Source organism: Stegostoma tigrinum, chromosome 38 (genome assembly GCF_030684315.1).
Source record: "Stegostoma tigrinum isolate sSteTig4 chromosome 38, sSteTig4.hap1, whole genome shotgun sequence".
Taxonomy (NCBI): Eukaryota; Metazoa; Chordata; class Chondrichthyes; order Orectolobiformes; family Stegostomatidae; genus Stegostoma; species Stegostoma tigrinum.
The window spans coordinates 21,776,146-21,802,919 of record NC_081391.1 but is presented as its reverse complement, the minus strand read 5'-3'; the positions used below and the strand labels follow the sequence as shown (position 1 = coordinate 21,802,919).

General features: G+C 42.9%; 1 protein-coding gene across 2 annotated transcripts; it reads left to right on the top strand.

Moving 5' to 3' along the window:
* The first annotated feature begins 190 nt into the window (after positions 1-190).
* akt1s1 (AKT1 substrate 1 (proline-rich)) lies at positions 191-25,076 on the top strand. Of its 2 annotated transcripts, none has more exons than XM_048521180.2 (5): positions 191-256; positions 8,402-8,903; positions 16,214-16,297; positions 17,311-17,465; positions 19,615-25,076. In XM_048521180.2, the coding sequence occupies exons 1-5, from the start codon at positions 218-220 to the stop codon at positions 19,756-19,758; spliced, it is 924 nt and encodes a 307-aa protein (XP_048377137.1). In that variant the 5' UTR covers positions 191-217; the 3' UTR covers positions 19,759-25,076. The 2 variants fall into 2 exon arrangements, with proteins under 2 accessions (XP_048377137.1, XP_048377138.1); XM_048521181.2 differs by lacking the exon at positions 191-256 and adding an exon at positions 1,903-4,937.
* Positions 25,077-26,774: the final 1,698 nt, after the last annotated feature.

Genomic DNA, 26,774 nt, shown 5'->3' with positions numbered 1-26,774 from the left:
ATGTTTGTGCGTGGCATGCGTGGGTATGTCCGTGGACACCGATTAATTTTTAATCGTTCCCTTTTTGAAATATAAATGCCCACGATCGTTGTCACTTGGCATCTGAAACAATATACTAGTGGGCAATGAGCTTAAGTAGAAAAGGTAGTTTTTTTCAAAAGCGTTTACATCGGACGTAGACGGTGACGTGCTGACATAAGAAGGCGACGCAGTGCGCATGCGGGCCTGGCTCTGGGAAGGTTGGAGGGAGACACCGGTAAGGAGCTTGGTGGGCTCTCAGCTGGTCTCCTGTGAATTAATCTTCCTTCTTCTGCCCTCCTTGCGTCCTCTACTTGTCCCTTCTCATCTCCTACCTGCTGTCCACGCTTACAACTCTCTGCACGCTGCCTCAGGACCCTTTATTCACTCTTCGTTTTTTTGGGGGGGGTGGGGGTGTCTATCAACGCTTCTCCCATTGCTGCTGTTTGCTTTGTTTCTGCACCTGAGGCTGTTTATAGTGTGTAATCTGCCTGACCATGCTCTGGTTTTGGGGGAGGTGTTGTTCGGATCTGTCTGACCGAGTTCTGGTTTTGCAGGAGGTGTCTGTATTTGTAGTGATCAGCTACTTCATGCTGTAGTTTTTGACGAGGTATTTGGAGTGATCTAGCTGACCGTGCTCTGGTTCTTGGGAGAGGTGATTGTAAGGCTCTATCTGACTGGTTTTGGGGGTTGGTGGGGATTGTTACCGTGTGTTGCAGGAGGTCGTTATCCTTAACCAGCCTTGAGTTAGTGTTCTGTATTGGCATTGTACTGTGTTCTTGCATTTGTGTGTATTCGGTTTGCTTTCAACATCACTCATTTGAAGATTTCTGCAGTATGAGCTGCTAACTTACCTCAATGTGAATATTTTTGTTTATCAAGCCTTTCCTCAGTGAAGTTGTGCTCTGTGGCCTGCTGCAGTTTTGGAAGGGATCTTTTGGATGCAATATTAAGTTAAGTCCTGTCCCTATCTGCTCTTTCAAGTAGCTGTAATGGCTCCTATGGCACTATGCTGAACATCATTAGGATCACTAATGACTGGCCCAGTGTTTAGCCCTCAACTGGGTTATCTGATCACTGCGTATATCAGAGCTTGCTGTTAAGTTAATTGTGGTTTTCCCTTGTGTTACAGCAATGGCCATGCTTCAATAGCATCTAGTTTTAAAGTTCTTTGGGAGACCTTGAAAGCTGATGCATGATTCCAAGTATTTCTCCTCCTTGTGTGAATTAGAAGCCACTACAACATTCTGACTTGAACATGAGACCTCTGCTGATACTTGAGTGCAGCCTTAAGGCAGTAGCTTATTATCAGAGGTGCAATCTTGTGTTTTGTGTAAGGTGTTAACCTGAAGTCATGTCTCCTTTCCTCTGGGAACGTAAAAGAGACTTGCCCTTCTGTGTGGTAGGCAAGGTCTTCTGGTATCTTGAATAATTTTCTGGAAGTTAAGCAAAAATGTGCATTTCTGTAGTGGCTTTCAGTGCATCCTCAACTGAACCACTTTTGATGTCTGTGTGATCATGTGCATACTAGTACAGCCAATTTGTGCGCAGCAAGTTCCCAGAAACAACAATGTACAAGTAGACAGATAATCTGTCTTAGGGATGGTAGTTGAGGGGTGACTAATGATCAAGACACCAGAGAGAACTTATTTTTACCCCTTTTGTTTTTGAGTGATGAAAGTTTTACATCAGAGGATAGCTGGTGGCCTTTGTTCAATATTTTCCTGAATAGCAACAATCGCCAACAGTGCAATTTTCTCAATTGCATAGTGTTTTAACTAAAGCTGTGTTCTCTAGTCTGTGATTTTGGGATTTGAACCCACAACCACGGCCACCCGTAGAGCCAAGGCTGGCATGAGCATTCGGAACTTTAAGTATTTGGAAGAATGTTGTCTTGGCATGGTTATGTAGATGAACTTTTATGTTACAGTTCTCACCTAATAATTACTTCTGAATTGTGGATTTGTACCAAATGTGTTGACGCCTTTGAGACTGAAGGGTATTATTGTTTTCTGAATAGCCGTTTTGACTTCCTGGCTTCTTTTGAACCTTGCCAAACAAACTGTGCAGCCATTTTATTTTGTAAATGGTGTTGTCGTGAGGGGTTTATAAGAGCTATAGCAAAAGGACAGTGCGATGTAAATATACTCCTAAAGAGGTGCTCTTGGTCTATGCCATTGTGAAGGCAACCTGTGGGTAGTAGAACACTTGGGATCTGCTAAAGATGGAGTTTTCCCAAACTATGCAATCTTTCTTTTTGTTCATGGAGTCTGAGCACATTGGCTAGGTCAGCATTTATTGACCATCCCTACTTGCCCATTAGGTGGTGGGGAGCTGCTGTTTTGCACTATTGCAGATCATGAGGTTTAGAGCATCCTTGGGGCCATTAAGGAATTCCAGGATTTTAATTTGGTGGCAGTGAAGTAACAGTGCTCTAGTTCCAAGGTTGGATGGGCTGTGGCTTAGAGGGGAACTTGCAGGTTTCTGTGTACTTGCAGCCCTTGTTTCTCTTAGTGGTAAAGGTCATGGGTTTGGAAGATACTGCCTAAGGAACCGGAGTGTTATTGCAGTACACTTTTTGTAGACGGTATGCACTGCTGTTGCTGTACATCAATGGTGGGGTGAGTGCATGTTGAAGGAAGTAGATGGGATGCCAGTCAAGTGGAGCTACTTTGTCTGAGATGGCGTCAAGCTGTTTGAGTATTGGAGCCACACTCATCCAGGAAACTGGGGAGTGTTCCATCATGCTCCTGTTCCATAATAGCCTTGCGTTTATGGATAGAGAATGAAGCAAAAAGCACAGTAGGAGAATTTGTAACAGTGTACAGAGATAGCTTGGTAAGTTTGAAAATAAAACAGTCTTTGTGGAGAGGAAGATCATGGCTTAATGTAGACTTGACTAAGTTTGGTGAGCTAACCAGGAATGGGTTGATGTATGTAGAATCCCTAGATGGCTGGTATTAGTTAAGAAAATGGCCTTAATGTGGTGCCTGTAATGACTGTAAATTGCCCAGCAAGCGTGGCTGCACTTGTAATGCAAGGAAAGGCATCTGGCATTTATTCACACAAACCCCACAAAAGTGATAATGTTCAAATTTTTTTTGGCATGTTGGATTTAATGGCTAAATATTTGGACAGAGGGTCAGGGAGTGATAATAACTGCTTGGGGAAAAAGTGGGGATGGGCTCTTTCAGGAGTTACTGAGAAGGCAGCGATGGGGCTTGGTTTCATGTGATTAAAAACACAGATCTACATTGGATGTGAATGTAGAAAGTATAATTATTGAATGTGCAGATGACCTGGAAATCTGTTGTCATTAGTGAGGAGGATGGTCTCGGACTAGTCTATTATTGATCAGCTGGTGAGTTGGGCAGAGCAATGGCAGATGGAATTTTAATCCCACTAAATATGAGGTGATGCATTTTGGGAGGCCTAATAAGGGAGCAACAGAAAACAAAGTTGCTGGAAAAGCTCAGCAGGTCTGGCAGCATCTGTGAAGTAAAAAGAGTTAATGTTTCTGTAATGTTCAATTGAGAGATATAGGGAAAAAAATTCATGTTCTGTCTATGTCGGACATGTGTAAGACCAGAGAGCATACGTTGAAGGTGAGAGTGAGTGTATAAGAGCAGATCTGAAAAGAGCCATCCGTGCTATGGTGGAAATTTGGAACGTGCTGCCCGAGAAGGTGGTGGAGACAGATAATCATAATATTTAAGTATCTGGATGAGCACTTAATATGCCAGAGCATTGTAAACTATAGACCAAGGGCAGGTAACTGGGAATAGTGCAGACTGGTGGTAGGAGATAATGGGAACTCTGATGGGTCTCGCCCCAAAATGTCAGCTTTTGTGCTCCTGAGCTGCTGCTTGGCCTGCTGCATTCATCCAGCTTCACACTTTGTTATCTTGGTGGAGATTGGTATTTGGTTGGCATTGACATGGTGTGCTGAAGGGCCTGTTTCTATGCTATATGATTCTGACAGTCTCTGATAAATGGTACTACTGAGAGTGCGGCATTGCCTCCACTGCACTGGAACGTCAACTCTGCAGGTCTAGAGCACAGAAGTCAGTGCGGTCTTGAATGTACTGTATTCTGACTCTGGCAAGCTTGCAACTAACAGAGCCATAGCTGAAACATCTCAAGGAGTGGAAAATGTGGTGAACTAATTCCGGAGTTGACCACTTAGTTAACCGCTTTCCCCTACCTCACCGTTGTGGCAAAGTTAACAGCCACATCCCAGTATCTCGGGAAATCTTTTGATTCATGGGTATTCAAAGAACACTTTGTTTTTGTTTCGAGTTTGGTAGAGTTTACTTTTGTAATTGAATTGTCTGCAGTTTGCAGTTCGTTCTTGTCTTCATGTGTATGTGTGTGTTGCAGTCGAACCAAGTTTTTTCCCTTCCGTGGCACAAATGTTTGTTTTTCTGGGATACCATTGTTTGAGTGTAGGCAGTTGTCTGAAACCTTGTGTTTTTGCTCATGACTGTGCATGCTGAGTGAGTGAATGTTGGAAAGCTGTTTAACTTTGGAAAGTTAAGCCCAGTTATAGCTTTCTTTGCAGCCAAGGCAGGCAGCCATTTTCAAAAAGCATTTCAGCATTGGAAGGCAGGAGGTCAGCAATTGGGAATATTTTCACTAAACATTAGCAATCCTAAACCAAAGAACAGTAGATAATGATTTATTGCGAATTTGTTCTTGCTATGTTTGCTGTCTCACGTTTGCACTGCCAGTGACTGCAGGAACTTGATTGTATGTGCTGACTCCTTGCTTTCTTCCTTGTCATGGGGTAATGGGCACAGTGTGATCAAGTGGCTCTTGTAAAGGAATATCTGGATTACAACACAGTCTGCACTTGTCTACAGCCACTTCGTTTCTGACCTCTTATAGCTAAACATGAATGAAATAGCTGAACTGCACAGGTGAGAGTACCTACTCTTGGTGAGCAATCATTGTTTCTCCTAGGCATCTTTGCAGGAGATCCTCGGGATAGTGTCCTAGGTCCAACCATCTTCAACTGCTCCATCGATGACTTCGCGCCCCCACCCCTCTGCCAAAGTCAGAAATAGGGATGTTTTCCGACTGCACCACTTTGTGACTCCTCGGATTCTAGAACAGTCAATGCAGCAATATCTGGACTGATAAGTGGCAAGTAGCATTCATGTCATGTGTCAGAAAATGGCCAATGCAAAGAAGAGAATCTTCACCATTGCTCCCTGTCATTCAATGGCAACAAAATATCCTAGAGGTTACCATTGACCAGAAATTGAAGTGAGACCAACCAGCCAAATAAATACTGTGGCTTTGAGAGCGGGTCAAATGCTGGGAGTTCTACAGCTAGCAACTCTTCTCATGCGCTTGCTGCCTGCCTACCATCCGCAAGGTATACGTGATAAGTGGAATTGAATGCTTACTTTACATGGATGGGTGTAACTCCAACAGCACTTAAGAAACTGACGCCATCCAGGACTGAGCTTGCTTGAGTTGCAGTCAATCCACAGTCTTTAACGTTGCAGTCTCTGTGTGCTGCTTTCAAGTTGTACTGCAGTAACTCACCAAAATTACTTTGACAACACCTTCTAGACCTTTGACGTCCAGTGCTTAGTAGGACAAAGCCAGCAGATGATTGGGAGCTCCACCACTTTGCAAGTTCCCTCCAGCCACATGTTATTCTGACTTGGAACTGAGTCACTCCCTCATGGTGAGCCACAACCCTGAAACTCCCTTTCTGACAGCATGTTGGTTATCATAGACTTGATGAGTGCGGTGGCCAAGAAGGCTGCTCACCACCACTTCCTCCAGGGAAATTAGCAATAGATAAAAAGATTCAGTTAGCTCAGTTGGTTGGATGGCTGGCTGGTGAAGCATCGTGATGGATTTGAATCCTGCAGTAACTGAGACCACCGTGAGGGTCCTGTCTTCGCGACCTCAGCCCTCACATGAGGCATTGTGATTCTCTGGTTAAACTCAATACCAGAACTCCCCCTCTCAATGAAAAAGCAGCTGATAAGACAACGTTGACTTTTATATCTGCCTCTCTTCAGAAATGGCTAATAAATTGTTCATGGCGTAGCCAACATTTGTTTTTGAAAGCATCTTGGCAAGATGTGGGGAAGCTAAACATGATCAGGCAAGGAGGGGATGAAATCTCAGCCTTGCCATCTTGGCGAAGTCCTGTGAAGTTGTTGTTTTACCCTGGTATAGAAACTGTTAACGCCCATTGACTTCAGTTCACCCAGGACTTGCTGACACCTGCACATCTTTTCAGTGATATGTTTAAAGTCAACAAAGAGCAAATGGGGGCATACTTTTTTCTTCAATGCAGTACTTGGCACCCTGAGCTGCTTGCTCTTAGAACTACAACTTGTTTAAAATATTCATTCCACATCAAGCATGCAATCCAAAATGTTATATGTGGATTGCAGCCTCTCCCAATACTCTGGTGATGGGCCTCAGAAAGTGACTTTATTTCTTCCCTGTGCCCTGGTGAGGCTCCAGCTCCAAACTTCTGTCTATTCCTAAGTACGTGGCCCTTGCCCTGGGAGTGTGCCAGGCTGCAACACTCTATCACCTGACAGGCCTTTATACATGGGAGGGCACAGAGCAAGCTGTGTTTGAGATGATATACAAGTACAAGTTATTGTGGTGGTAATAGTAGCCAAGTCTTCCGTGTGTTCCCTTGAGTTTATTTGCTCTCAAAATGGGCATGTTGTGTTGGGGAAGTGGGGGTAGGTGGTGGTGTGAAGTGAGATCAGGTGTTAGTCATAGCTCCAGGAGTAGTGCACCCAGCTCTGTGAGTCACGTGTTTCACATCCCACTTTAGAGCACAACATTTACCAACAAAACTGCTATATAATTTGGGGAAGAGCAGGAATGTTCTCCCCAGTGTCCCAAATACAATTATTCCTTAACCAATGTTGTTTCTTTTGCTTAAAGAATAAAGTCTGGTCATTATTACATTATTTTGTGGGATTTTTTTCCTGCCTTTTAACAGTGGCTGACTGCAAATAAAATGTTTCTTTGGTTGTAAAGTACTTCAGGATGTCTGACAATGATGAAAGCTGCTATAGAAATGAGTAACCCTTTTTTCTTTCACTATTCCAGATTGCTACACTGGGGATTGTTTATCAATAACAAAAACAAAAAGGAGCTCCCAAACCTCCCACTGTCTTTAAATTGCAGCATCTGTTTTTTTCCTCCCCAGGCTTGCTGGAACCTGACTCCACTGTCTGACTGGATCCTGTAGGATTCCTGAACAAAAAATGTTACTTACACAAGTCCAACTTGTACCTTTTTTTTAATATAAGGAATGATTTAACTCAATACCACTCTGTTAATGAAGCTGCCACTATTAATTTGTGCAATGATAAACCCAAAGCTAACCTAGTCTGCTGTTTGGAAGAATCCTGAATTGTACTCGTTAGGAGGCACTTTCAACACATATTAAATCCAAAACCTGAGTCTGGGTCAGTATTTAGGGTAGTAGTGGGAGCCAGGGAGTTTAGATTAGATTCCCTACAGTGTGGAAGCAGGCCCTTCAGCCCAACAAGTCCACACAGCCCCTTGAAGCATCCCCCTATAACCTAACACCCCTGAACACTACGGGCAATTTAGGATGGCTGATCCATCTAACCTGCACATTTTGGACTGTGGAAGGAAACCGGAGTACCTGGAAATTTATGTCCCCATAGCTACTGACCCTCCACTGGAAACCACATTTTTATTTGTGGCTTCTCTTTCAAACTTCACTCTTGCATGGATAGACTGGTTCTGAATTGAAAGCCTTCATCCCAAAGCACATCTCTTCTGCATCCTGTGTAAAGCATTGTGTTCCAGATTTAAGGCACCCAGGAGGCCACCTCCAGGTTGGAGTCTCACCAGAAACGTTGTCCTGATTGTGATCCTTTAAGTACAGTCAGTGTTACATAGCATAGTAACAGACCCTTCAATTCAACTTGTCCATGTCAACTAGATAACCTAAAATGATCTAGTCCCATTTGCTAGCATTTGGCCCATATTCCTCTGAACCCTTCCTGTTCACCCTCATCCAGCTGTCTTTTTAAATGTTGTAGTTGTAGCAGCCTCCACCACTTCCTCCGACAGCTCATTCCGTACAAGTGTCTTGAAGTGACCTTTTTGTAGAAGGTGTTTAAGAACAGCTGTTTTATAGCCTTGGATCTTGATATCCTTCGTATCCAGAAATGCCTCATTCTGTCTGAGTGTGCTCAATTACAGAGCTTCCATAGCCCTCTAGGGTACAGATACTTGTTTGAGAACAGCCCCAGAGGGCTGAATGGTCTCCTTCTGTTCTGTAACAATTCCACAGTTCCTGTTATTTAGTGCCCATTTTGATTTTTGTTTTTCAATCTTTCTTCCACTGTCCCAGCTCCCCACAGGCAGCTACGTGTCCAGAATGATGACGACCGACATGGTTGACAACCACCGAGAGAGCTGGGATTCTCTTATCTGTGCCATGGAGAAGTACCGGAAGCAAACTGGCAATGATGTTGTCCTCCTCACAGCTTATCGGCCCAAGCTGCAGTCAAACCTTGCCTATGCAGTTCATGGCACAGGGGCCCTCACAGACGCCATAAAGCAGTACTTAGATGACATTGCAGTTTTCCACAAGACCTCTGCTTACACCAACAGCGTGATCCCAGTGCCCAACAGTGAGAAAGCTGCAGGGCAGGACGCACATGCCTCTGAGGATGCTTTCTCCAAGAGCTATCCGTCCATTTATGGCAAGAGTGGTTTTACGACTGGCAATCAGGGTCTGGTCAGTCCAGGGCCAGTGGCCACAAATGGCCCTGAGGCAGCAGAAACCGAAGAGAGGTCGGCTTCTGTATCAGAGAGAGAAGTGGACCGATGTAGCTTAAACGATACTTCAGGTAAAAGGAGAATGATTAATTTGATTTAATATTGTTAATGTACTGAGTGAAAATATTGCTTTGCATGCTTACTAGCTGAAAGATACCTTAAGTACGATCAGCATAATAGAACCGAATGCAGAATATAGTTCTCTTAATCTAGTAGTCTGTAATCATCGCTTTCAATTTCTGTCAGATGGGCCTATGTGGCTTTTCCAAGGTAATTATGGGTGAACAAGGAATGCTGGTCCAGCAAGTGATGTTCTGTTTTTTATTTGCTTCAGTGAAAAAACAAAAGTTCCAATAATTGGAACACTAAAATCCAAAATTGGTGTGAAGAAATCAAAGTTATGGGGCTGGAGGTGGTTGTATTGGAAAGAAAAAGATCAAGGCCTTAAGTCTTGCTCTCTTTAAGAACCTCTATGCTTTTCTTTTTTTCATTCACTTGTTTGACCAAGCTTTGGTTATCTTCCCTCAAACTTAATTGTGCATCTGTCAAACTCTTAAGTTCCTGTCATCTGCAGTCTATAGGACTGTTGAACTCCTATTCTAGGTTTGGGCCATAATGGTCTATGTAAGACCATGGATTTTGGAGCAGAAGCATATCATTCAGCCCGTAGTCTGCTTCGCTATTCAATAAGATCATGTCTGATTTGATAATCCTCAACTCCACTCTCCTGCCTTATCCCCATTAACCCTCGATTCTATTACTGATTTAAAAGTGCCTGTGCCTGTGCTGAATATAGTTAAGACCCAGTCTTGCAAGCCTTCTCAGTAAGGAATTCCACAGGTTCATTAACCTCGAAGAAATTCTTAATCGATCTTAAATGGGTAGCCCTTTTTTTCCTAAGATCTTATTTTCTGTTTCTAGACACCCCTACAAGGTAAACAACTTTTCTTCATTTATCCTGTCAAGTCCCCAAGAATCTTGTATGTTTTAAATAAGATCACACTTGTGCTTCTATATTCCAACAAGCACAGACTCATTTTGCTCCACCTGTCCTCCTGAGGTAATCCTTCCACACCTGGTATCAGCCTAGTGAACCTTCTCTGGGCTGATCCAATGCCATTCTCTACTCCAAATCTTTTCATAGGTATTGGACCCAAAATTCTTAAGTATGTGAGTGATGTTCTGACTAGTGCCTTCTATAGTTTCAGTAAAACCTCCTTTCTTTTAAACTTGAGTCCCCTTTGAAATAAAAGCCAGCATTCCATTTGTCTTCCCTACTACCTGCTAAGCTTGGATGCTAGCTTTGTGATTTCATGAACAAATACAATCGTTTGTCTGTTCTGTAGACTTCTGCAGTCTTTCTCCATTTAAATAATGTGCTTTTTTTTGTTTGGCCAAAAGCGCACAACCTCACTTTTTCCCACATTTATATTCCTTCTGCCAAGTTTTTGCCTACTTGTTTAACATGTCTGTACCCCTCTGCAGATGTGCTGCCTTCTTTAGCACTTGGGATCTTCCTATATTTTGTTCTCCACAAAGCTGATTTTTAAAAAAAAATTCATTCATTGGATAAGTGTGTTGTTGGCTAGGCCATCGTTTATTGCCCAGAGGGCAGTTTAGAATCAACTGCTTTGCTGTGGGTTTGGAGTCACATCTGGGTCAGACTGGGTAGGGATGGCAGTTTGCTTCCGTAAAAGACACTAGTGAGCCTGATGGGTTTTTCTAACAATAGACAATGGATTCATGGTCATTGTTTAGACTCTGATTCCAGTATTTATTGAATTCAAAATCCCATTGTCTGCCATGGTGTGATTTGAGCCTAGGTCCCCAGAACATTATCTGGGTCTCTGGACCAACAGTCCAGTGATGGTCCCACTTGGCCATTGCCTCCCCAATTATTGTATATTTGCCTTACTTTTCTGGGTCGGCAATATATTAAATTGCAAATGGTTCTAGAAGAGACAGAACTGGAAAGATTGGACAAGCACAGCGAGATATGAAAGATAAAATCATGAAAATAAGATCAAGGCCCATGGAATTTTAAAAAAAATTTGTTTATGGGATGTAGACTGGTCCAGCATTATTTGTTCATCCCTAATTGCCTTTCGGGGAGGTGGTGAGCTGTTTCCTTGAACCGCTGGAGCCATTGTGATGGAGATACACCTATGATGCTTTCTGATGGCTTGATATGCCTGTGTGGCTTGCTGAACCATCTCAGTTGGGTGGGAGTTGCGCACATTGCAGTGGTTCTGGCGTCACATATCTGCCAGACTGAGACAGGATGGCAGATTTCCGTTTGCTGGTTCTCACCACTGTCAAGGTCCAGTCTTTAAATCCAGATTATGTTTGTTTGAATTTGAGTTCCACCTGCTTTCTTAACTGGATTTGAATTCCAGACCACCATAACATTAGTCTGGGCCTGTGGATTGCTAAACTAGTGTCAGTTGTTTTGTTTTTGAATGCGAAGTTTTGGGGATAAATATTTTGCTCCAAGTTGCAGAAATGAGCTATCTGTTGTGAGGTGAAAACCTTAAAATCCATTCAAGAAACGTTTGGAAATGGTGTGAGCTCTGTGTAGAGTCTCTCTTGATTGTCCATCTCAAATGGTTTTGATTCTTTTTTCCAGGTTATCTATTTTTTTTTCTTTGCTGTTTTTCATGTTAGAGCGCATGCTAGAGAAACAATTCAGTTACTTTGAACAGTGAGGGAGGGGCCATTTGGCCCATGTCTGCAGCAGCACTTCCAAAGCACAAAGCTCCTGCTTCCCTGTTCTTTCCTTGCATCCTCCTTCTATTTTGGTCTTCAGGTTAAGTCTTCACACTTCTTTTTTGTTTTTTTTTCTAAAAAGTGTAGTGCTAGATACTGTAGAATGGACAGGCCCAGAATCTCCCTGCATTAAATCTGTTGGCACTGAGACTGAATCCAGTTTGCCATTCAGAAAATAAACCCCTAAGCAGGGAAATAGTGTTGTACTGCTTGACTGCCCCCACACAGTTCAGAGCTCCACTAATAGCACTGTAACTGGATCCACTGATCCACTGATCCAGTATATCCACTTCATAATTAACCTTGGTGAATAAACGGTCTGAATCCCTGTGCAAAGTGAATTAGGTATCCCTGGTACCCGATATGATGTAAGTTGCATTTTGCTGGATCATCTTTCACAAGCTGGAGCAAAGCTCCTAATCTGGGAAAGGCTACCTCAACTTGGGTTCAGTCATTCTGCTACAACTTGTTCAGATTTACACTTTGTCTAGATAAACATGACCTCCCCAACTCCCTGTTGGATTAAGTCCAAGAACCTAGCTTCCACACTGAGAATACCTTCTTGGTTGTCTCTTGCTTAATCTTATCCCTCTTCTGTGCTTGCTGCACGTGGTATACAATGTGTTTACCAAATGTTGTTTTCCACCTCACTCTCTCTCTTTTCTCCCCTGTCCATGGGGGTTAGGCCTTGGAGAATGGAAGAGCTGTGAAAGGGGAGGCATCTCGGTTAGGGCAGGAGTGCAGGCTGTTCCATTCTCTCAGCGCCACACACAGACACACAGACACAGACACACACACACATGAAATGAGAATCGGTGCAAACGATATGCAATTGCTGTTGGCTGGAATGGATACTGAATTAACTCTTACGTCCCGGTATCAATTCCAGTGTAGATTTAAAAACAATAACTTGCATTATACAGTCTCCCCCCACAGCCTCATGATGTTTAAAGTGTTAGCAGCCAACTGACTGCATGTTAAAATGCTGTCTTAGTAATCTAAGAAACACTGCAGTCAGTTTGAATACATCTAACCATCAGCAAAGACCAGAAATTTTTTTTTGTGAAATTGGTCGAGGGATAAGTACTAGGCACAATACCAGGGAAGAGGAGAACCTCACAGCACTCCCACGGTTCTACCCAGTAGTGTCAGCCGAGATCTTGTGCTCCAGAGAGGGCTTCCCAAACCAGGGCTGAGTGCAGTGATTGGAACCAGGTGGATCTAGAATCCCATCAGGTCCGGGGACTGACTTGGAGCTTTGTGGCCCCAGCCAGTATACTGTGCACCAGTAAATAAGGGGTGGCCTGGTGATGGGGTACTGGCCTTTGTACACTTTATTTCAATGAGATAGCTGTTGGGTTACTGAACAAACTCCATTCCTCCAACTCTGTCAAAGCATTAACTGCTTCCGTTTGGGAACTCTCATGTAATGTTGAAGGGATTTCTGAATGTGAACTAAGGAAATAAGTGAGCTGTTATGTATTTAAGGGATGAAAGTTTACTGGATAGGGCAAGAAACCCAGCCAGACTTGCACAACTGGACAAAAGTTAATAGCCTTTAGTTCTATGTGAATAAGCTTCCAGTCTTGACGCACTTATTGGGGGCACTTTAGTTCCCTAGCTTATCTGCTCGGCTGTTATCTGTGTTTATACTTTTCAAAAAAAATCCAACCAAGCTGATTTCAACAGCAAGAGTGTAGACTTATTTACACCAAAAGCAGTTGGCTTGCCTGCTGGGTGACCTGATTGTGAAATCTGTCGTGTCCCTTTTTTAAAAAACCCTTCCTGCTACCTTTTTTGAGTTCTTGATTTAATCTTTTCCCATATGCTTCTCTCCTCACTTTTTTTGCACCAACCTCCTGTGTTCCCAACTCTGCTGCCTGTATCCTAATTTTCACAAGTTCCATTGTCCCAAAGTCTAAGTTTCATTCTGGCAATTTCTCTCTCTCCTGACTGTGTCACTTCCTGTAGCCCTACTCTCCCATTCTGACCTCTTTCGTGCCTCACTGATTTTCACCGTACCTCTATAGGACCTAAAGTACACTTTCAAAAGCCAGAAGCAAAGTCAAAATTATAAAACCCCTACTGCGGGGAAGCAGGCCATTCAGTCCATAGTCTGCACTGGCTTTCCGAAGAGCTTCCTACCCTGCTATCCTATCCTTGTGACCCTGCATTCTCCATGGTTAATCCATCTAGCCTGCTCCTCTTTGGACTGTGGTAGTAAACCTGAGTATTTGGAGGAAACCCATGTAGTCATGGGAAGAACCTGCAAACTCTACACAGACAATGAGTCAAGGCAGAGGTAGATTTTTGGTCAGCAAAGGGGTCAAAGGTTATTGGGGGTAGCTGGATTTCTACGCATTCCCAATCAGCAGTGATTTTATTAAATGATGAAACAAGCTTATGGGCTGATTTGGCCTACTCCTTTTTATTTGCTTCAGACTAAAATTCAGTCCTTAAATTGCTCCACCTCCTGGTTAAAACATTTAACCAAGCTTTTTGTCATTGTCATCTGAGTGGCTCTGTGTCAAATTTTATTTGAAGCTTCTGATCAGGGTCTGTAGACTCTTGTTCTTTTGTACCATTCTCGGTGTTTTAAAACAAAAACCATGGCTCAAACTTCTAAGCTCCAAATGATGTGTATGTCTGACTTTTAACTAAAATTGTTGGAGCAAAATTAGGCTGTCAGCCCAATTTTTTTTTCTGTTTCATCATTTCATCAAGGCTGATCAGTCACTAAACCCCATTCTCCTGCCTCTTCCCCAGTCTCCTTACTGACCAAGAACCTGTCTATCTGTTTTAAAGATGCTCAACAGCTTGGCCTCCCCAACCCTCTGCAACAGTAAGTTCCACAGATTCACCACCTCTTAACTGAAGAAATTTCTCCTCAATTCTAACAGGTCATCCCTTCACTTTGAGAGTATGTCCTCAGGTCCTAGTCTCTCTCCTACAAGTGGAAATATCTTCTCCGTGTCCACTCTTTTCAGGCCTCAGTATTCTGTAAGTTTCAATCATACCCCGTACGCGCACGCGCACACCCGCTGCCCCATGTCCCCTGTAATACCAGCATTAGATATGGGGCCCAAAGCTGTTCACAATATTCTGAATACAGTCTGACCAGAACCACGTACAGCCTCAGCAGTACTTCTCTGCTCTTGTATTCTAGCCATCGTGGAATGAATGCTATCATTGCATTTGCCTTCTGAACTGCTAATTGGCCTGGCAAGTTAACCTTCAAAGAATCCTGAACTAGGACTTCTAAGTCTTTGTGCTTCAGATTTCCAAAGCCTTTCCCTCCTTTGAAAATGGCTTGCGCCTCTGTTCTTCCTACCAAATTGCATAACTTTTTTGTGCTTTCCCACATTGTGTCCTATCTGTCACTACTTTGCCCACTCTCCTAGCCTAGCTAAGTCTGTCTAAAGCCTCCCTCCCACATTCTGTCAGCATTACCTTTCCCACCAGCTATCTTTTGTCATTTGCAAACTTAGCAACAATGCCCTTAGTTTTTTTCACCCAGATTGTTAATGTGTAATGTGAATAATTTAGGTCTCAACATTGATCCTTGCAGAACTCTGCTAGTTACTGGCTGCCATCTTGAAAAAGACCCCATTATCCCTGCTGTCTGCCTCCTACCAGTCACCTAATATTCTGTCCATGCTAGGAACCTTGCCCCAAACACCATGGATTTTTATCTTTAGTGGCCTTCTAGGAATGCAAATAGATCATGTCCACTGGCTATCCTTTGTCTAACTTGCTTGTTCCTTTCTGGAATTTGAACTGATATGTCAGGCATGACCACACTTTGACAAGTGTGCTGACTCAACTCTGTTTTTAACCATGCACTCCACAATCTTGTCTTTTATAATGGTAATATTTTAGAGACCAATGACCCAGGTCAGGCTAACCAGCCTATTGTTTCTATCTTCTGCCTACCTGCCTTTTAATTGGGGTGTAATATTTAGCCATTTTCCAGTCTTTTGGGACCCCCCTTGACTCTAGTGATTAGTGAAAGATGATCGCCACCAACGCCTCCACAATCTCCTTGGATATCTGTATAGATTCCAAAATGCAGCATCTGCTATCATGGACTTGTGGAAGATGCTGATCCTCCTCTTTGAGGAGTAGCCAATAAATTAATAAGAGTTTAACATTTTGATGCTTTGCATTTTCATTTCTGCCCTTTAGATGGAAACATTGTTCTTTTTTAATTTTGTGGTTTAACTGATTTGAGTCATAACCCTTTTTTCAAGTGATATTTGTTTGTAACTCCAAATCCTTCTGGTCTTCTGTATTTAAACTTTCATTTCCGAGAACTGTGATTTTTGTTTTTCATTCTTGCTGGGCAAAGCTACAACATATGTTTTACCTCTGAAGTGTATTTTTCAATTGTGGGTGTATTCTATAGGTTTGTTAATGTCTTGGCTGTAGAGCAAGTATGCAACCTAGGATCAGCTTATCATGTCAATAGGCATCTACTTAAATCTGCTTTCCACCACTTGGCTGGTAGCCTCAACTCCACTTAACTCCCACTTTGGTGTTAGGTATGAATGTTGAAGTACAGCAAAATGATGTTTACAATAGATTTGAGATTTTGTTTCTTTCCATCTGCTTCCAGCCATGTTCACAATGGATGAGGAATCAAACAGTCAGGACTGTGAGCCCTTCTTTGAATCTGACCTTGATGGAGAAAGCACAGATGGTAAGTAGACAGAGTCTGGACTGCTGTCCAACAGAACCTAGTAGATGGTGGAAGGAAGTTGGCGTTTATGCCAAGTAACAATTCAGTGTTTCCTGTAGCGGATGTATGTGAGCTGCTTGTTACCCATTCACATTGAGAGTAGAGGTGGAAGGGGAAAAGAAACAAGAATTGTTTTATATGGTGCCTTTCACAACTAAAATGCTGTAAAACTTTTTGGGCCATTGACTATATTTGAAAAGTATTTCCTACTTTTTTAGGATGTAGGAATTGAATTGAAGAATCTGAATTTACTTCCCTGGAGAATATCAACCATTTTGCCAGGCTTCAATTGTTGAGTTGTATCTCTATAGGGTGGATGGATAGATAGTTGAGTTGCTTTCACTTTCTTTCAAGTTGGATTAAAAATAAGGGGAGTAGCAGAATTGGGGATTGCAATGTATTGTGCCCACATCCAACACTTTAAGTGGATCACGTCCATGTCCACGTCCATGTCCATGTCCACGTCCACATCCACATTCATTGTTAGAATGACACAACTCACAGCTCCAGAGACCCAGGTTTGATTCCAGTCTTGGACAACTGCCTGTGTGGAGTTTGCCTGTCTGCATGGGTTTCCTCCTGGAGAGCAAAGATGCGCCAGTTAGGTGGATTGGCCATGCTAAGTTGCCCATAGTCTTCAGGGATTTGCAGGCCAAGATGTACAGGGATAGGGGAGAGGGGTGGCTTTGGGTGGGATGTGCTTTAGAGAGTCCGTTTGGACTTGATGGGCCAAATGGCCTGCTTCCACACTAGGGAATTTGATTCTATGACTAACTACTGGTGGTGTTACCCAGACATGTTGTGTATTGTTTGGGTTATAGCTTGGGGCTATACAGAGGCTGGATTCTTGACCGCATGCAAGCAGGGTTTAGTGCATTTACAAAATGATGCTTTGAGTCCTAGCTTTGCACTGGTCCAATATGAATGAAGTGCGGCTGATCGGTTTGTTTTTGTCTTGTGCCTGTGCCCTACAGATGGCAGTCTGAGTGAGGAACTTCCTGTTCGTTCACAAACGTTGCCACAAGCAAGGCATCACCAGTATGCCAAGTCCCTGCCTGTGTCTGTGCCCATATGGGGATTCAAAGATCTGAAGCCAAAGAAGCTTGCTGATGGAGAAAATGAAGGAAGGGTAAGGTGCATTCTCTCCAGAATTGGTGTCATTTCTTCGGGGTACAATAGTGTAATGATAATTTTGTTTGACTAGTAACTCAGACTTTTATAATTCAAATCCACAATGGAATTTGCATTCCACCAATGGAACGTGTGGTTGTTTTGGTTTCAAAGACGTTTTGGTTAAGTGCAAGTGACTAAGTTTCCGACTTGTGAAAATATCCTTCTAGGAAAGAAACTGTCTTAGTCTTTGTCCAGTCTAATTCTGTGACTCCAGGCCCACACCAATGTGGTTGACCCTTGATTTGCCTCCTGAAGTGGTCCAATGAAGCCCCCCTATTGTATCCAGTTGGAGTTGATAAGTGAATATTGGTTCAGCCAGTAATACCCTCATGAGGTGATGGAAAATTTTTCTGCACCCCATTTCCCTTGGATTGGTGAATTCAAATGGAAATGGTTGAATGTTGGCTGTAGTTCAGTGGTAATTCTCCCAACCCAGTGATAACTTTACTAGGTCTCTAATCCCTGCAACCACACTCTGGTGTAATCGAACCCAGCTGTGGGTGAGATTGAAGCTGTAGTGATAACTTTGCAGATTTTTTTTGTGGCTTTTTTTGTGATGAAAGGGAGCCACTGCACCACACCTACACCCAGACATTATCTCTAACCTTCTGTTAATTATTGGTTTAGCAGTACAGAATTAACAGACTGCTTTTATTCAGGCCCATTACTTTTGGTGCAAATATTCTTGACTGCTGCTCTGTGACATTGCCTAAATTGCCCAAGTAAAGAGAGATGAAAACGACATGCTGGAGATTACAGCAGATCAAGCAGCATCCGTGGAGAGAAAGCAATTTAATGTTTTGAGACGAGATGACTCAACCATTGAACTAAATCCTAATTCCAGCAACTGTCTCCTACTGGTCAGTGGCGTCACTCTCCTCCACTTGCCTTTCCACAGTGGCCTTCTGTATTTTGAAAATTATTTCACCCAGAGTTCTAGTTGGGAGACTCTACTTCTGTCTGAGGGAGAGCTTCTGATGTTCTTTGCAACTCTGTTCCAGCTTGGCATCTACTTCAAACCTAACAATGACATGCGTAATTCTGTGTTTTTTCCAAAAGGATAGGTTACAGCAGGAATAATTTGGATGGGCCTGAAATTGCAGAGTAAGTTCACACTAGAGGGTTCTCTGTTGCCGTCCCTCAACTGGTCTAACAGGAGAGATACTAATAAACTTCAATGTCTGACTTGAAGGGGATAGGTGGGAGGATTAAACAACACCTTTTTATTTTTGATTATCCAGTGGACCTGCCAAGAAGTGTAGAGAGCAGAAAAGATTTGACTTGGTTTCAGTGTTAACGTTTGGTGAGCTATCACCTCTGGACTTTGGCATGTTGCCATTCTGTGCAGTGTACTAGAGCAGTTCTGATTGCAGCAGAATTGCATCTTAACAGGAATTAGTCCTTCAAGAAAGATGATGGTATATTCCTTCCCCACCAGGAAATCCAGCTGTGGACTTTTGCATTTCCCTGATTTCCATCTCTTTACCACTAGAGACTCTGTATTCAGCTGCCTTGGGATAAGTTCTGGAATTGCCCTTCCCTGTCCTTGCCCATTTCTCCCTCTTTAAGATACTCCCTAAGGCCACTTGCCATTTTTTTCTACACTGCTGCTGTGAAGTATCTTGGAATTTTTTTAAAATACCAAAATATCCACTGTACAAGTGTACATTGTTCATTAAGTTCTGTCTCTGTTCGCTTTAAGTCTTCCCATTTGAGGGCTCAATGAGGAGACTGGACATGAGCTAGTCTGTACTACAGCAGAAAACAAAAAATGCTGAAAATCCGTAAAGACATGGGGGCAAAATTTCTGCAAGATGCTTGGGGGGTCAGAGTGAGAACAGAATTAACTTTTCTTGTCAGGGTCTGAGGGTTCAATTAAAACACAAGAACTGTAGATGCTGTAAATTGGGAACAAAAGCAAAATTGCTAGAAAAGCTCAGCAGGTCTGGCAGCATCTGTGAAGTATTAAAACAGTTAACATTTCAGATCCAGTGACCCTTCCTCAATTGCTGGCTCTCTTAAGGGCCCTTACTCTGCTGTTTACTGACTTGCAGTTGTCTTGGCTCAGCTTGCTGTGTCGCTCTGACCTTTTTTTTTGTCTGCAGTTGCCTTCCCCAGATTTGGACAAGATTGCTGCTAGCATGAGGGCCTTGGCCATGAGTGTGACAGACGGCACTGAAATGTTTGGTGACCTGCCTCGTCCTCGACTCAACACCGGTGACTTTCAGAAGCCCTATCGGAAGTACTAAAGCACTTTTTGCCGCTGCGACTTATTCTACCCTTCTCTTCTTCCCCCCCCACCCCCATCCCCACCCCCACCCTTCTCCCTCTGTTCTACACCCTACCCTGTCAAGCACAACACTACAGGAACCCTTCTGCAAGGAAAGCTGTTTACTGGCCCAGGGCCATCCCATGGGCCAGCTGCTTCATGTAGCATTAAGGTTACATATAACAAAAGACTGGTTCAGAAGTTGATTCAGTAACTTTTCAAAGATGAAGAAAGCAAGAAACTTTATAGTATATTTTTCTGGCAAAACATTGTGTGTAGCAGAGTGCCCCAGAATCCACTTTTAATGTTCCAACTTGTCCTTGTGTCGTTCTCCTCCTTCCAGCATGCTTTGTTTTTTGTTTTAAAACAAGCTAACTGAGCCCTTTCATTATATTCAGACAAGAGCATGGTTCAGATAATCCTCTCTCTCTCTCTCTCTCTCTCGCACACACATTCAGATTGAGAGATGAGCTGACACTAATCTTCTCATAAAAGATCATTATCTAAATCTGGTGTCTTGGCCAATCTGCTTTTGTTTTAATCTTGTGTTTTTTTTTAAAAGAGAATGAGCATGAAACATATGTTAATTTTTATTGCAAATCAGTACAAAGGGGCTACAAGATTAATTTTAGTGAGGTTGGCCTGTTGCTGTTACATGGCAAATGAGCAGGTTCAGTTTGCTGTCACTCGTTAATGCTGAAGGGCTGCTGGATACTCCATGTTTATTCAAGTAATTGGGCTAATAAGAGTCCAGGTGCTTCAGCAAATGTCCTGGTCTATTAACTCCAGTACTTTGCATCCCTGAGCAACTTTGTCATGAGAATGTTTAGTTCAAAAACAGATTTGCTACTTGATGCCAAACACTGGCTGTAATTCAGTTTGAGGTGATTAACTTGAACTTGTTTAGAATCCTCCTTTCTCTTGTGCCACCTTAGGAACCAAATACTGATTGTTGGCTTTTCAGAATCTCCTACAGTGCTGCAGTGCCCATCCCACTGGCCCCTTCTGTCATTGTCATGTTCACTTAAAGGATTGATCTGAGGATTGACTTGCAATCCATGCAAGTATGAGTTGGTTTTCTTTTTGAGCTGGTTTTGTTGCCTGATTGCATGCTCTGGCTTTTATCTCTCTCTCTACCTACCTCAGCCTATAGATCAAGTTTGGACATCAGTAATTTTTCCCCACCTGCTTCATTACAGAAGCATTATAATGCTTTCCTTTCACTGATTACAAGAAGCAGTTGAACTTGTCAAAGGCAAGGCAGCTGCTAATTCCCCAAAGACAGCCATTGTGTCATCTGTCTTGGAGTTTTACGGTCAGATTTGTCTTTGCTGAATCCACTCGCTTGTTGTTCTATTGACATTTGCCCCAGGGATCCTAAACTTGCAAAACCAGACTGCTCTTAGCTGTCACTGAGAAGCGTTGGATGAATGTTGAATGTGTCTCCTTCGTTAAATACCCTTTTTGTTTAGACTGTGTTTTATAGATACATGGACAGAGAAATATCTCTTTAGAGATCAGCTTCCATCAATGTTCCAAACTGTTCGGCATATGACAAAGGTGGATTGCTTGTGTTCCTCACTGAGGTTGAAATCAAAATGTACAGAAGCTGATTCTCACTCTAAGGTCAGCAGTTTCTGGTCAGTCCCACTGATTGGAACTCTCTCCTACTCCCACTGCCCAAGGTAGGCCTTTTGTGAATTAGTTCTCAGGTACAGTGGGAATTGGAGTGGGTGTGCAACGGGGCTCCACCCTGCCAGTTTACTGTGTAGGTAAGCTGTAAATCATTAACCCCTGCCACCCCCCTCCCTTGTTCCCCACCAACGACCACCAAGCAGTATCTCCATAGACTGTTTATCTTTTGAGCAATTGTTACTTCACTTAAATGCAATTCTGTTATACTTGAACACAGCCCAGGAGATGACTGCAAACTCCTGTGACCAAGCCTGACCCTGGCCTTGGCACTTTTATCCCAGCTCAGTCCTCAGCAGTGGAGGAGGGAAAACACCCCAGAAGCAAGTCTCCCTATATGGGCTGTACTTAGCATTCTGTCTGGGTTTTTGGATGTTTTGTTTGGTTTTTTTGGAAGCGTGTTCTTTGGAACTGCAGGAATGACCCAGCCACACTGTCAACACTACAATGAGCAAATTGGAGGGTGTGAGCTTCTGTGCAATACAGTGACCCAATTGCAATACTTTTGCTTTAATTACATTCCCAGATCCTCATTCGTGGCCACTTCAGAGTAGCAGGTGTAGCTAACTGTTTTTTGCTCCGTGTCTACTACCTTCCTCCTGAATTAGGTGTAACACCACTATCAGCCTTCCCTCTTGTAGCTTTCCAGCATCTGTTGTGTAACTGGCTAACCCTTGTACTTTCTCTGAGATGCATGGATTTTCAAATACCCTTTAGTTCACTTGCACACCCCTTAGCCTGATTGGCTGCATGTCTTCACACTTAACAATTCTCCCATACGAGAAGTGTTTCTATAGAGCTCCTGTAATGTTGCATTCCACTGCTGGGGCATAATTACTGAGTTAACCCTCCCTTTGCTGCAATTAGTCATGCTAACGTCTGCCATGTTGTGAATTTGACTTTGGACGTCTGGGCTATTTTGGTTGTGAATTTTTCATTTCATAGAAGCCCAGACTTGCTAATTCGGTATCTGAGGGTAGAGTGTAGAACCTAATGACCAGAAAATGTTTCTTCTGATCGTTTCCAAATCTCAACTCAAGCTATTGAGTGCTCCCCTCTCAAAGAGTGTAGGTTGCATTGACACTAGCCTGAGAGGTGTTGGAGTGAGTCTTGGTTGGAAATCTAGGGCTGTAGCCTGATCTTACAGAACGGCTCCAATTCAAGTATAAGATAAATCACAACTCCAGTCCAATTTAGCAGAGTAAACTGGTTCCCTAATTCAGCACTTGTGCTCAGTCTAGTCCTTTTGTAGCTGGAGCTATGACTGTTATTTGCTCTGCACAGTTATTCCTCCAGTGCCTGCAGCGACTGGATCCTAGATCTCTCAGCATTGCTTAATTTTTAACACTAATTAGTTGGATTAGCATGTCTCTCTTTTGGAAAGAGAATTTGGATTCCTTCACTGGGAGGGAATATCTATCTCTTCTTGAGTTGTGGGTAATGCACTGCCATACTGAGCAGCTCCCTGCTGATCTGAGGTTTTGAGCATGTTGGTATCTTCCACCAATGGTTCAGTCTAAATACATAGAGTTTGTGTAATCCATTATCAGCAGCTCTCATTTGCATTCAGTTTGATGCAAGTTTTGGGTTTGAAGGCAGAGGCAGTGTCATTTCTGCTGGGTGTAGCTGACCAGGGCCTGATGTTTTTGGGTATGGCTGAGTAGGCTGACCTGCTGAGATGGTATGTGTGAAGAACTGATGTTTTAATCCAGTTTTAAATGGAAATGAAGTGATATGAGTGAAATTGCAATGTGTGATTGACCGTCTCTCTGTTTTGTGTTGGGCGTTTCATGAAGAGTGCTGGTGACCCCTCCCCTTTCCACACTGGGAACTTGAAGGGCAGGAGAGGAACCTAGACATTTTAAAAATTGTCTGTTGCTTGGCTATTGGCTCAAGTTGCTGCCTGACTTTGATCAAGATGGATTTCCTTCAAAGCTGTTTGTTGCTGGGAATGGTGATGAATCTACCCATTTGTCAGTGGGGCATAATATCTTTCAGCTTATCTACAATTAAAATCTACTGTTTTGTGCAGAGTTAGTGCAACATTAATCCTTCCATTCCTCAGTCTGCAACTGTCTATTTTTCTCTCTTTCTGAGCTCCCACTTGAATCTTCTGGCTAATGGAGGCTTCTGTCTTTTGAGAACAGTTTCCAAAATGTACTGTTGTCTCTTTTGTAATGCTGAAGAACAGTGACCACCCCCTCCACCCTGCCCCTTTTCACTAGTGAGGCAAGGAGGTCCTTGGTGCCTTTGCTCATAGTAGCAACTGGCTGGATCTAACTGTAAAGGAGGAGCTGGAGTACATTTGCTTTGTGCTTGGAATGGTTTGAGATATCTTAAGTTGTGTAAACGGAGTGGTTGGAGTGATGAGAGAGACTGAACAGTCAGAATCAGGCCAGTTGGCTGCAGTTACTGTGTAGATGTTTGTTTCTGGGTGCTGTTTGGGTGCAGCACCCCATGTGTCATCAGCAGACACCTGCATAATCCAGCTAAATTATCACTTTTTTTTCTGGCTTCCAAAGGACCTTTTTTAAGAGAGCTTTCTGCCAGTATTTGGTCTTTTGATGCTCATCTGCATGAAAAAATTAGATTTAACTCTGTCTCCTCTGTGTGTTCTCTTGTAACTCCCAGTGTTGACTCTTGATTCCTCCCCCCTGCCTTGTGAGAGTTGTACTTTGAGGGAATTGTCAAAGTGGTTAATGATCTCTTGAGGAATGAAAACAGATAGGAAGCTGGAAGAGGGTTATCACTTCTGTGCTCTACCAGTATAGTTTGTGAATCACTCCAACTTTTGAATCCCTATAATTAATGCAACCATCCTTTATATGCATTATATAGTAAAAATTAAATTTGGCTTCAGTTGTGATGTCAGTGGATTGACAATGTTGTGTTGCAGTTTTTTTAAAAAGGCATCAGATGTGAAGACTACAGATGGGGGTTGTCTGCACTGGAGTATTAACCCAGCGAGTGAACCTTTACTTCTGTTGCTGTCTGTGCTTCTAGCACGTTGTTTCATTTTAAACTGCCCAATGTTATTTTTCTTTAATGTGCTGTTTCTGGCGAGTATTTGGGTGAGCAAGGTATGTGCAATCATTGAAGCTCTTCACAATCTGTTCTGATTGTGTATCCCTGACCCAACATGTGAAGGACTCTACCCAGTGTGAGAAATAACTACCCGTTTTAAGATTCACTGTCAAAAACTGCTTGTTGAGGTGGGCTAAGCTCCAGTTTCTAGTTACAGTTCCACTTTTGCCTTTTCTCCAATACCTGTCCAAGGCACTCCTGTTTCTTCAGAGAGGAAAGAAGACTGCAAATGATACTTCAGTTTGTGTTGATGGGCTGGAGTATTGAAATGAGAGAGAGAGAGAGAGAGAGGTGGTTGTTGGGGTGGGGGGAGGGGGCAGAGGAGTGTGTGTGCATGCAAGGAATGAACTATTTCTGGTATATCTGAATCTTCAAAAGATTTTAAGCAACCATGTTGCTTCTTGGGATGTTTAACAAACTGTAGACAATCACTGCTGGAGATGTGAACAAAATGATGAGAAACTGACAAAAGGATGCAACTATTCTCATTTTCTAAGAATAAAGTTGTTATTACAAATGTGGCGATTTGACTTCCTTGGTCCTTTTTTTTCCCCCCCCTCCTGCAAACTCATTTCCTGAAGCACTGCTAACCAGTCATTGAAGTCTGGTCACTGTTGCAATGCAGGGAACCATGGCAACCAATTTAAGCACAGCAAGCTCTCTCAAAGAGCAATTACCAGATAATCTGTGTTCAGCTGTTCATTCAGGGATAAAGCAGAAATTGTGGGTCGGACTCTCCTGTTCTTTGAAATGGTGATAAGATTTTGTGCAAAAAAAAATCTGCAGATGCTGCAAATCAGAAACAAAGACAGAGATTGCTGGAAAATCTCAGCAGGTTTGGCAGTTGCTATGGAGAGAAATCAGTTAATGATTCAGGTCTAGTGACCCATCTTTAGAACACTTATACATCTGCTGGAGAAGGTGCTGTTATGCCTCACTGGGGTGGAGGAAATCGAACTCCAATATTCCTGGAGTCATAACTTACATATTTATCAAAATAAAGTTTATCCAATGTACCTACAAGACCTAACTTGACCCAACCAAGCTTCTGTACTTAACAGGTATTACCATATTACAAATAGTCACTGCAGAAAGAGTTATGTACTGTTGACATTTTGCTTGAATAGTTTTTTCAACTTGTAGAAATTGCCTATGGGTGTACACATTTTTTTAAAAACATTGTTATGGGTGGAACAAAAGACTAGAAGGCAGTTAACTTATCTTCATACAAGGGTTTGCTGAGCTAATTCTTTTAAAATTGCTGCTGCTCAATCTCTTGCCAGGCACTTGCACTTAATTGCAGGAGGCACTGAGCAACTGGTTTGCAATTAAAGGAATCTGGAATCTGACTTGTTGGTTGAAAGTAACAGCTTACAGCAACTGAGAGGGGGTAAATAAACTGGCTTTCTTGAGGCTGTTAACTTTTTGAAACTGTAGAGAAAAGGGCACCACCCTCTGTTCCAGAGATCCAAAGGCCTCTGACTATCTCGTTCATAGCCAAAAAAACTCATTTACCTGGGATCCAATCTCTGAATTGTTAGCAGGCATGAACAAATGGTCATTGGTCTTTAGACCAGTCAGATGCTTGTTGCTGGCCCTATCCTATTTCCTCCCCCCCCGCCCCACCACACCCTGGGCTCCAGTTCCTCCTCAGTACATCTCACCAACCATAGCTTGACCAAGTGGCTCTGTAAATAGCACTTACTGCGAGTGCTGAGAACTTGCTTTTTTAAAATGTCTAGCTATTCCTTCTACAATCTGTGCTTTAAAATAATTCTTTCCTCTTACAAAAGGTGGGCCAGCGGTTCAGTGTCACATCCAAAAGGTGACAGGGTCTATCATGTCGTAGCCTCTGAATGGTGGGAGGCTACAATCCGTGATCGTGTGGCTTGAAACGTAATTTTGCTCTTTGCTGTCTATTAGAGCTTGTCAGTAGAAGGATGGAAATTGTGGCGCAATAGTTACTTAGTTTGTCGATGCAGCAATCAGTTTTAAAGCATTGCTTTTGTTACCATTCCTCGCAGCTGGCTACGGTGACCATTCTTCTCACTCTCGCTGTTAGAAACAAAGGCTTGGTTTTTGTAGTCAACCTAGCCGTATAATCATTCATTCACCAAGGTTCTTGAGTAGATTTGTAGCTCGGGCTGTTGGAGTTGAGGTTGGTTGACTTGCCAAGCTGGTTTGTTCCGCAGACGTTTCATTACTGTGCTGGGTAATTCA

Coding starts and splice junctions, on each gene's coding strand:
- akt1s1 (XM_048521180.2), top strand. CDS start 218: ATGCGGGCCTGGCTCTGGGAAGGTTGGAGGGAGACACCG. Junction 257..8,401: donor AAGGTTGGAGGGAGACACCG/GTAAGGAGCTTG, acceptor CCACTGTCCCAG/CTCCCCACAGGCAGCTACGT. Junction 17,466..19,614: donor ATGGAGAAAATGAAGGAAGG/GTAAGGTGCATT, acceptor TTTTGTCTGCAG/TTGCCTTCCCCAGATTTGGA.